Source organism: Oreochromis niloticus, linkage group LG4, assembly GCF_001858045.2.
Source record: "Oreochromis niloticus isolate F11D_XX linkage group LG4, O_niloticus_UMD_NMBU, whole genome shotgun sequence".
Classification (NCBI taxonomy): Eukaryota; Metazoa; Chordata; class Actinopteri; order Cichliformes; family Cichlidae; genus Oreochromis; species Oreochromis niloticus.
This window is the reverse complement of record NC_031969.2, coordinates 8,373,910-8,385,237: the sequence shown is the minus strand read 5'-3', so window position 1 is coordinate 8,385,237 and position 11,328 is coordinate 8,373,910. Positions and strand designations below refer to the sequence as shown.

Sequence of the window (11,328 nt, the reverse complement as noted above, 5' to 3'; positions counted from 1 at the left end):
AGGTCACGTGTTGTCACTCCTGTGATTGGTCAACGGAGGACCAATAACAGTGAGACCCGACTCTCAGGGCGGACGTTCACGTTAGACTCAAAAAAGTGAGACAAAAGAAGTATTTTTTTGCATTTTATTCTGCACTATATGTTTTTTTATTTTAGGTTTTTTTTTATTTTAGTTTGTTTGTTTTTGCATTGTTTTTTCACGACAGTGGCTATTAGGTATGTAACAATGTAATGGACAACAATAGTCTGAGAAAGCAAAGTTCTTGTAAACACGCCTAACACTTGGACAAAAATAGATGTGACAGCAACATCACAGCTTCCGACTTAATAGAAAGACTAGTCAAAACTGCACAGGATGGGCTAGCCACATAGATTTGGTAAATTTCTCATTCTAAACTTAATCAGCATCAGAACATGAACTAATGTTAGTAGTAAATCAGAATTTTAAATAAATACAAAGTTTACTAAATACAGCAAATAGAAAAAAAATATAAGAAAAAATAAAAACATTTGACACAACATAAAGTGCATTTTTTTCCTCACATCACACAGAAACCACCACTGTTTATTGTCTAAACATCAGGTCTTTTAAACCACGTCATATGAATCTGAAAGATGTTCATCAATAATCAATCAGAACTATAATGTGTGGGTTAGAAAGATCCACAGGAAGAAGATAGCAGACTGCTCATTAAACGTTCACTAGGTTTTTTGTGTACCTCAGGTCCTCGGGTGTCAACTTAGTTCATCCACAAGGTGGCAGTCTAAACCAGGTCTTGGACCTGGAGTCCAAAATCTATCAAGATCACTTGAACACACAACAATAAACATCACCTTAACACTAAAATCCTCTTGACAGATCTACTTCTGTGTACAGCCTACTACGGTATCACTGACGAGGATGCTCAGTTTTATGGAACTGGGCACTTTTGGATTGCATATTGTTACACATTTAAGTACAAAAACCCCAACAAAAACATCACATTATCCCTAAATGAAAACACTGGCACTTTCCTGCACACCTATTACACTATAAACTGTACTTCTGCATAAATAACAAAGAGCGAGTGAAACTGCAAAATCTCCTCTAAGTTGTACTTTCATTACGCTTCTGTCTCCAGTTTGTCTCCTTACCACACTCTGAGCACACTTATATATTCACTTAATAGGCTAAAATATGTAATTGCACATTTCACTATGACCAGCAGAGACAGCTATTTAAACTAAATTCTTGGCTTATTGCAACCCTTTCCCCTTATTTTTTTCTCATCTAGAGCACAATGTAAATGTAATATTGAGGACACACACACAGAGAAAAAACTCGCATCATCAACACATTGCATAGTGTCCCAGTGCAAGATCACCTCACCAGTGTCTCAAAATCCAGCCCTTAAACACATCTGGAACAAACCAGCTGATCCCCATTCTAGTTCAGTCACTGCAAGCATTTTGGTATCTTGGTCCAGAGTTCAGGATTGTTTGACCCCCCAAGTGCACGACACATGAAAAACCTTTCTGTGCCTGATCCCTTTTAGTAACTAAAGACTAAAGAAAATACAGTTCGTGTCATACTGAACTAAATGATAGAGCTGATGTAATGTAATGCCCATTTAAATGAGGCATGTGTGCCAAAATTATGTTCACATGCTCACTGCTTATGTCTGCTTAACATGTCAAGTTATGTTTGAAAACAGCAGACGGTGACCGAAGATGCTTTCCATGTGAGGCAAATGTATCAACAGTCCAGGTCTCTAAAAACAGAAATGCAAAACGTAGAAACCAGCATACAGTTAGGTCCATAAGTTTTTGGGACATTTTCAAACACAACTGAAGTGAATGATTGCAGATTTCATTTCTAGGAACACTTTTGTGAAGGTTGTCAAAGCCTACAAATATGAAATACGGAAGGATCAGAATAATCAATAAAGAAAAATAAGGAGAAAAAGAGAAACAGCTCCTGATCTGAAGCACACCACATCATCCGTCAAACATGCTTGGAGGCAGTGTTATGGCATGGACATGTTTGGCTGTCAGTGGAACTGAGGCACTAGTGTTTATTGATGATGTGACTGCTGAAAGAAGCAGCAGGATGCATTTAGTGAAGTGTACAGGACTATGCTTTCTGCTCGGTTTCAGACAAACACTGCAAAACTGATCAGACAGCTCTTCACGGTGCAGCTGGATAATGACCTAAAGCAAACTGCAAAATGAACCCAAGAGTTTCTAAAAGCAAAGAAACAGGAGATGCAGATAGACCCATAAACAAGCAGCAACTGAAGGCAGATGCAGTAAGGGTCTAGCAGAGCTTCTGAAACAGCATTTGCTGATGTCAGCAAAGGATTTTGATCTAAGTATTAAAAACAATCCTGATTTTTAAAATCATGCTGGTTTGTTTAACTAATTTTGAACCTCTGAAACTTGGGGACTGTGTATAAAAATGCCTATAACACAGTTAATGCAAAATCTGTGCTAAACCATCTTAAAATTGACTGTGTTGGTCTAAAAATATTTTTTAAAATGTGTTATTGTCCAAAAAGTCATTGACCTAACTGTACTCAAAAACCTAAATAAAACTGGTATTTTTTAAATATTAAATGAAAAGCATAAATGAAAGGCAAAATTACTAATAAATAAATAAATAACATGAAATGTAAACCCCAGTGTAAAAAATAAATTGATCAAAATTTACAAATAGAAACAACAACCGAGTAAACAAGCAGTAAGAACATTTTCACAGGAGACTTGACAAAAACTATGAAACGCCTCAAATTTGACTAAAAGCAAACACAATTTGTTGGGTCTCTAAAAGTTATTTAAAATTATCAGCTGTTTGGAAGGACCTTAAGTAGATTGTTCCAGAGCCTGAGAGCCATAACAGAAAGTAATCTTCAACATATTGTGGAGCTGACTCACAATAAAAATGCTATTACATAAGAGCATTTTTAAAATCAATTCTGTCTTTCACAGTTTTTTCTTCTTGCTACGAGTTAAGTCTTTGAAACAACATAAAAAAATATTTTGTCACATGTCAAATCGACACACACAGCGAACACGTGAACATAATTTTGGCACTACTGGACCCCCATACAAGGATAACAGACTCCGACCTGTTTGCTCATGTGGCTGTGTTCAGTTGAAAAGTTGTTCACAGTGTTCTCTACCTTAAGGTCTGCTGTATAATTTTAATTTTTTTAAATATTCTTTCATTTCCCATGTACAGTGTTAGACATGCATTCAGACATATGCATTTGTTTGTACTATATACAACATAATGTGATGAACACACAGTACATACACAGGTCTACATTAGGACACCATGTGCACACGTTTTCCAGCAGGAGCCAGCTGATGCAACTTTGTTCTGTCATCTATTTTGGTCTTTTTTTCAGCATGTCTCTACATTTACATTTCGTGTAAATTCATGATATGTTAGCTTGATGCTACAGTTTAAAAGGCATTGCATGGGACAATCGCACTCCCTCTGAAGCTCTTATCACGAGTGATGCTTGGAGCTGCGAATGTTTCCTTTATCAGATTGGATAGTGCTGGCTGCTGTCTGAGCCCCCCGGCGGAGACTGACAGACGAAGCTTCTCCTTTTCCTGCAGCGCTTCCCCGCTTCTCTTCACCAGACTTGGATATGTCTTTTGCCTTGCCTCCCTCTTGTGATCCCGCCTTCATAGGCCCGAGGACTGTTTTGGCCACGCTTGTGAGCTGGGTAACGAAGCTGGCTTTATCCCCCGGAGACATGGGCCGAGACTTGCTCGAGGCGGGTGAGGCTGCATTAGAGGAAGGCGACATGGGGTTCTCCTCCAGCACCTCCAGGTGTTGCCTCTCCTCCTTGACTCCTCTGTTTGTTGGCTTCTCCTCTTTGCATCTGGCTGCAGCGTGGGCTTGACCCTGGCTTGGAATTACAGGTGTAGGTCCTTTGAGCTTGGTGGTATCACTTGCTTTATCGCCTGCTCCTTTCTCTATCGTGTCTGTACCTTTACGCTGCTTGAGCTGCTCTGTAGATGCTTTCTGAAAGGTCCCTTTGTGTGCAGCTGAAGGGCCTTTTGCTTTCTCCTCAGTCTTCTCCTGAGCTTTTGTTGCAGGTCCACTATCTGTTTGTGCACTTTGCTGCTTGGTGTCTTGCTTTAGCAGGCCCTTTGACGTGCCTGAAGGAGACATTTTCTCGCTGGGTTTACTCTTAAAAGTTGCTGCCTCAGAACCGGAAGGGCTTGAACTTGGAGCTTTGATCCCAGAACCAGACTTAACCTCTGAAGATGAAGCACTGGGCTTGATTTCAACTGCAGCTCCACATCCATGACTCTTTGCAACCTCAGCAGGAAGTAACGTTTTACATGTGTCAACAACGCTCGTCTTAGACTCTGCTTTAGAAGCTGCACTCTCAGTTTGTGACCCAGCAAGCTCAGACTCTGTGGTTTGGACTTCTTTCTCTCTTGCTGTTAAGAGTGTGTCACGGCTGAGTGGCGATTCCTGCCTTCCCAGCCTTCTCGAAGGCTTTAGGCCTCCAACCTCCCCTCCCATAGGAGGAGAAGGGGAGGACGATGATGAAGGAGATGGGGGAGCGGGTCCGTTTTCTCCTTCCATCTCTAGCAGACTTTGTAGACTGTGCTCACAGTGGAAGGACTCTCTCCTGTAGTCCCCGTGTGTCACCTCCAGGCTATGCTTGCGTAACGACACCCCGCCTGTCAGAGGAGAGGGGGATGATGATGACGAAGAGGAAGAAGGCAAAATCGGTGCTCCTAGCTTCTCCGCAGACTGCACCCGCTGCAGCAAAGGGGACCTGGGTGGCTCCGCACTCTTGGGACGTGGGCGGGCAACAGGAGGTGAGGAGTGCAGCTTGGCAGGAAACATCTGCGTGGTATTGGAGCTCCCTACTGTGTGCCCAGTGAGAGGTGGAGGAGAGGCGGTGGTCGGGGACGGGGTGTGAGCCAGGGGAGACAATGGGATGTTGCCAGCAGATTTGCAGCGAGCTGAACGGTACTGCCGGTGAAGTTTGGGAGACAGCCCATGTAGGGAGCTGGGTCTCATGTGGTGAGTGGTTGCAGGTGAGTTAGGGGTGCTGGAGGCCGGGGAGCTGCTCTGGGATGATGTACCTGAGGAAAAAGAAGGAAATTTGACTATTTTTTTCCCACCACAACGAAATGAATATGTCTGTGTTTTCTACTCATGTGTCTTGAGTTGTAGGCTAAACTATATAACGGTAGTGTGATGAAACACATGAAACATACTTGCAATGTTAAACCAGAAAGAGCAGTGAAACGCAGCTCTTTCGCCTTATTTTTCCTCAAAACAAAGTTTCTTTTGAACATTATATATGCTTCCCTTAGGCAATATTACTAGAAAACACTCCATATATTTTAATTACTATGCAGATGATACCCAGTTTTATCTATTCATTAAGCCAGATGATATAAATCATTTAGTTAAAGCACAGGCATGTCTTAAAGACCTGCACGACCTCTAATTTCCTGCTTCTAAATTCAAATAAAATGACATTATTGTACTCTGTCCTAATCTTAGAAACATGGTGTCTTACCAGATGCTTATATGGCATTACCCTGCCCTCCAGTAACACTGTGATCAATATTGGAATCATTTTTGACCAGATATATTCTTCAGTGTGTATTTTAAACAAATAGGTAAGACTGCCTTTAGTCATTTGTGCGGTATTTCTAAAATTAGAAACATCCTGTCTCAGAATGATGCTTAAAGGCTAGTTAATGAATTTATCACTTCTAGCTTCACTACTGTAATTCATCATTATTAGGAAACTGTTTTAGTGAACTAGCACTATATTTAAAAAAAATGAATTAAACTAAATATAGTGTTAGTAACAAAAAACACTCAAAGTATTTCCTTCCCCAATAACTAAAAGAGAACTGATTAATGTTTAGTCTTCCCCACTAGACTCCACAGGCAAGACATTACACGCATCTTGCGCCATCGCATTACTCCCCAATTGTTTTTTGCTTTTAAACGAGATTATAACAGGCACACGTACCCAGGTGTGGGGATTCAAGAGCACTGCGATAACTCTGAGTGGGCGAGCGGGCAGAGAGGCTGTGGGTGGGGGAGCCCGGGAGACTGTCTCCAGACGACAGGGAGCGATTTAAAGACGAGAGGCTCCGGCTGGTGTGGAGCAGGTTGGACTGCTTGGTGATCTTCCTGAACAGGGAGCTGCGCTTCTTACTGAAAGATGAACAAAAAGCCCAACGATTAGAGTAAAGTCATCCAATTACAGAGGGATACGTTTTCTTGGAATGCTGCAGTGACGCACTCTTGTCCGTCCTTGGCTCCGGTCCTCTTGATGCGTCGTGCCATCTTGCATTTATAGCTGGACTTGCGGGCAGGACCCACTTTGATGGAGGTGTTTTCAAAAGGAGTAGTTGTAATAGTCACCTTGTTCCCACTCTGCAGTTGATGCACAATTATATGATTTATATTAGTACATAAATATATTGATAGATGTTTTTTAAATTGTTTTTATTTTAGATGGATAGATCTCTCCTACCTTCAGGATCAGCTCCACTACCTCTGTATGGACCAAACCGTGGACTGACTCTCCATTTACATGAGTGATGAGGTCACCAGCACTAAGTCCAGCCTCCTGAGCTGGACCTCCATCTTCCACATGCTGTGATTGAAACAAATAAACATCACATATTTGATTACTCAGATAAATATCAGCCCAGTTCCCTTCAGATACTGTATGGTACTCTGCATGGGCTGTTTTGCAGAATCACATTAAAGGTGCTGTGCGAATAAATAGTAATAATCACATTTGTTTCTGCATTGCTTTAAAGGGAGAAATCAAAATTTCTGCATCCTGTTTGCTTTGCTCTCTTACCCAGACCATGTGATGCACGCTGTAAACATCGCTGTCTCCCATGTAGACTCTGATAGCTCGGAGGGTGAAGCCGTACTTCTTCCCAGAGCGGTGGATGGTGATGGGAGAATGCAGGATGTTGACCATCGGAGAGTAGTCTCGGCTGGGGGATGAGTCACGAGAGGAAGGGTTGGACGACAGGGAGCGGGGCGACATGGGGCTCGCCAGAGGGGATGCACCGTGTTGTTCCACTGAGGAGAGAAAGGACAAAAGATTCATTTCTAAATACCCTTTTTTAAAAATGTCTTTGTTAATGCAGTAAAAGAAATGCCTTTACCTGCTGGAATGATGACAGACAGAGCAGTGGCAGAGGCAGATTTGATAACTTTAGTTCCTGGTCTTGAGCTGCGTTTTTCTCCTTCCGAGAGCTGCTGGTGGCGAACTCTTCGCAGCACCAGGTCTGTGGTGGCCCCACGAGTCCCCTGGGGGTCTGGGAGCCCCAGAATGGTAGCACTGCTTGGCAGAGGCAGTGATGCGTCAGCAGGTCTCAACAGTTTGTCTGTAACAAGGCAGAGACATGAAAGATGATAGGAAATATATGTTTTCAAATGAAATTGTTCAAGTCATGAGATGCTGCCTCATTCTTCTTACCGCCAGCTGCAAAGCCATTACTTTCTTTAAGGAATGCCCTCAGGTCACCTTGAGAAGAGATGGAACCCATGGCTCCTTCCAGAGACGTTCCCCTGGCCTTCACTGGAGGTTGTCTGCCCGGGACAGGCAGCTCTGAGTCCAACTCCAGAGGGGAGGCCAATCGGTAAGAATCCATAAGGGCAGAGAAGCGCCTTCGTGCCCCAGACGGAGGGCTGGAATCACTTTCAGTGAAGGAGGACTCTGAGCAGGATAAACGCTTCCTGAAAACCAAAGACAGTTATATTCTGAAATAAACTTTCAATGCCAATGATCCCAGGTAGTAGATCAAAAACACACTGAAACTGTGTAGCAAACACAGATAGCACTTTTTATTAACTGCGCTTATACTCACATCTCCGGTGAGCCAGTCCTCCAGCTCTTATCTCGGAGGGTGACACTTCCCAGGCTTTCTCTCTTGGCCAAGCGATCCTCCCTGGGGACCTTGTGCTCCCGTAGGGTCACGCCATGGGGTTTATGCTCCAGCTGAGACAGATGCTCCATACTGCTGTACACCTTCACATCGGTGCAGCATAACAGTAAATATTTTGGCTCTTTTGATTGGCTTTGAATGTAGACTGATGAATAAACCTCAACAGAAAAAAAAATGTTTAGGTCCTGACCTTACTGAAGCGAGGGGAACACGACGAGAAGCGATGAATCTCCACGGGCTCGTCGTCATTGGTATCGTCTTCATCGTATGACTGCACGTGGTGATAGCGCTCTGAACGGGCTGGTGGTGAGAAGTAATGTACATTCAGTCAGCAGTGGCACGTCGGAAAATGTGGTTTATACTAACATTTACATGAGAGAGTTAAAGACCTTGACCTGTTTTCAAGAATAAGAAATTCCTAAGGTTTAAAGCAGTAGTGGGGTTCTCCAGGCCTCAAGGGTCGGTGTCCTGCAGGTTTTAGATATCACTCTGGGTCTACACACCTGAATCAAATGATTAGTCCATTATCAGGCCTCTGGAGAACCTCCAGACATGCTGAGGAGGTCATTTAGCCATTTAAATCAGCTGTGTTGGATCAAGGACACGTCTAAAACCTGCAGGACACCGACCCTCGAGGCCTGGAGTTCAAAGGATCTGCTGTACATGCCTGAAATCATTCTCTTCAATAGCATTCCTTCATTCCCAAAGGTGAACTTACTGTCGAAATAACTGGTGTCTTCCTCTGACTCTAGATGAGGGATGAACTCTGCCTTCTGTCTCAGCAGGCTGTTCCAGTCCACCTCAGTGAAGAATGAGTGCTGCTTCACTTCAAAAGCACCACCTTGGGGGCAGAGCAAGGAAAGGAGGTGGATGTAAAAAGAGAGAATGAGGGAGCGCGATGACAGACAGGTAATAATAGCGGCCCTTAAGCATGTGGAGGCATTTCTACCCTGAATGAAGCTGACTTATTTGGGTAAACTGAACCCGTAAGCCAGCGCGCAGGATGACAGTTATTGTTCTAGGTCAGCGAGCCCCAGTCGGGGTTAGGTGTACCCAAGAGGGATTTGCAGTAGTGGAAGAAGTATTCATATGCATTTCTTAGATGAAAGTACTAATACAGCACAGTATTTGTCAAGAGACAAAGGCATATACAGCATCTTGTTTCACTGCTGAGAAAACAGACCAGTAAAGTAAGGTTCATTAGATGGTATAAAGGAAAGCTGTTAACAGGAAGTCAGCCTAAACAATGAAATTATCAGGAAACCACAATGAGACTGTGAAAACACAAAGAAGAAAAGTTGATCTTAATCTTTGCAGAATAATGTTGCAGCTAAAAATCAAAGGTGAACAAGATGTAAAACAAAAGTAGCTCAGAAAAAGTGTGCAGTGGGATAGAAACACATTATTCAAGCACACTGCTGCAAAATTGTTCAGGGAACACTGGAAGGTTCCCAAAAATATACTCAAATGTAAATAAATATACATGCCACTTTAGCTACACCTTGCTAGTACTGGATTGGACTCCTTTGGCCTTCTGAACTGCCTCAATTTATTGTGGCATAGATTCAACAAGGTGGTGGAAACATCCCTTGGAGATTTTGCTTCATGTTCACATGACAGCATAACACAGTTGTTGCAGATTTGTCAGCTGCGCATTCATAATTTGAACCTTCTGTTCCACTACATCCAAAAAGGGCTCTGTTGGATTAAGATCTGGTGACTGGGGAAGCCATTTAGTTACACTGAACTCACTGTCAACTTCAAGAAACTAATTTCAGATGATTCGAGTTTGTGACATGGTCTGTTATCCTGCTCGAAGCAGCCATCAGAAGATGACTGGTAAAGGATCACTGTGGTTATAAAGGGATGGACATGGTCAGCAGTAATAGGTAGGCTGTGGATTTTAAACAATGCTCAGTTAGCACTAAAGTGTCTCTAGTGGGCCAAGAAACACCATAACCAGCCTGAATTGTTGGTATAAGGCAGGATGGGTACATGCTTTCATGCAGTTTATGCCAAATTCTGATCCTACCATCTCATTGAGCAGTAAAAATCGAGACTCATTACATCAGGCAATGTTTTTTCAAATCTTCTATTGTCCAGTTTCCTGTTCCGGTCATCAGTTTCCTGTTATTAAGCTGACATGAGTGACACCCGGTGTGGTCTTGGCTGCTGCAGGCCATCTGCTTCATGGTTCGTGTTGTGCATTCAGAGATGCTTTTCTGCATATCTTGGTTGTAACAAGTGGTTATTTGTTACCATTTCCTTCCTATCAGCTCAAAACTGCCCATTTTCCTCTGACATCAGCAAGGCATTTTCACCCAGAGAACTGCTGCTTATTGGATATTTTCTCTTTTTAGACCGTTGTAAACCATAGAGATGTTCAGTTTGCTCAGTTTGAACTTAAGCAGGTTGCCTTAACCATGTCTATCTGCCTAAATGCACTGAGTTGCTGCCATGTGATTGGCTGATTAGATGTTTTGAGGAGGTGTACCAAATGAAGTGGCAGCCTACATCATTTTCCACATGTAAGCATTACACCATACACTGGACTCAAGAGTGAATGAAAACTAGCAGAGAAGTCTGAGCAGAAAAATCAGTTATTACCACAGCTGAGAGTAAACAAATATGGTTAGAATAGTGCGAAAATACTGGAACCATAAAATATGTATGATGCATAAATCTGCGTCAAAGAACATCCAGTCTGATTCAAATTTAAATGAATGCACATAGAAAATAACTTGAGGTGGTGGTGAGGAATCACTACACGATTTCCTCTGAATCCTGGAGAAGCCAGAAGCTCTGCTGTAGGAGACTGACCTGTGCCCAATCGAACCAGCGGATTTGTCTGCAGAAGAGAGGAGATCAGGTGCTGGGCATCAATAGGAAGAGCCTCATCTCCTTCTGGCCACACTATGTCATCTACCAGAAACAAGCCGACAGAGAGAGAGAGAGAGATTATGGTGGATGGTGCATGACTAACAGTTTGTTTTACTTATCAGCTGTGCTCGGTGTCCAATGATGCTATTTCCACTGAGATAATTTGATCTCTCACCTGTAATGACCTGTCCAAACAGCTCCTCTGGAGTGTCTCCAAAAAAAGGCACGCAGCCCACCAGGAACTCATACAGGATGATGCCCATCGCCCACCAGTCCACTGGCTTTCCATAACCCTGACGAAGAATAACCTCCGGGGCGATATACTCTGGAGTTCCGCACACCTTTAAGTAAAGCAGCAATCGCTCGTTCTTAAATTTTATGACCTCTGATTTTTGTGAATTATTTGGGACCCACTCATCCTTACAGGTGTGTGCATTTTTGCTGCTAATAATATTTCTTTCACATCTAACTGAATCGTGTATTCATCATTTACAAC

The 11,328-nt window shown here is 42.8% G+C and overlaps 1 protein-coding gene and 1 long non-coding RNA gene across 5 annotated transcripts in view; one reads left to right on the top strand and one right to left on the bottom strand.

The window, feature by feature from the left end:
* Positions 1 to 110: 110 nt before the first annotated feature.
* LOC100710752 (microtubule-associated serine/threonine-protein kinase 1) overlaps positions 111 to 11,328 on the bottom strand; it is a 51,862-nt gene continuing 40,644 nt past the window's right edge. For 3 of the 4 annotated variants that reach the window (XM_019358217.2, XM_005468493.4, XM_019358218.2), the window contains 12 exons: positions 11,008 to 11,173; positions 10,773 to 10,874; positions 8,671 to 8,793; positions 8,143 to 8,252; positions 7,875 to 8,035; positions 7,484 to 7,743; positions 7,170 to 7,391; positions 6,854 to 7,083; positions 6,518 to 6,640; positions 6,284 to 6,417; positions 6,008 to 6,195; positions 111 to 5,099 (listed from right to left, as the gene is read on the bottom strand). In XM_019358217.2, coding sequence (XP_019213762.1) covers positions 3,493 to 5,099; positions 6,008 to 6,195; positions 6,284 to 6,417; positions 6,518 to 6,640; positions 6,854 to 7,083; positions 7,170 to 7,391; positions 7,484 to 7,743; positions 7,875 to 8,035; positions 8,143 to 8,252; positions 8,671 to 8,793; positions 10,773 to 10,874; positions 11,008 to 11,173 — 3,426 coding nt within the window. In that variant the 3' untranslated portion in view covers positions 111 to 3,492. The remainder of the gene's footprint in view (positions 5,100 to 6,007; positions 6,196 to 6,283; positions 6,418 to 6,517; positions 6,641 to 6,853; positions 7,084 to 7,169; positions 7,392 to 7,483; positions 7,744 to 7,874; positions 8,036 to 8,142; positions 8,253 to 8,670; positions 8,794 to 10,772; positions 10,875 to 11,007; positions 11,174 to 11,328) is intronic. The other variant, XM_025906752.1, reaches the window with a different exon arrangement.
* LOC102081301 (uncharacterized) lies at positions 8,550 to 11,042 on the top strand. The gene is made up of 3 exons (XR_001224163.3): positions 8,550 to 8,660; positions 8,738 to 8,861; positions 11,030 to 11,042. It is a non-coding gene; the product is annotated as an uncharacterized LOC102081301 (long non-coding RNA).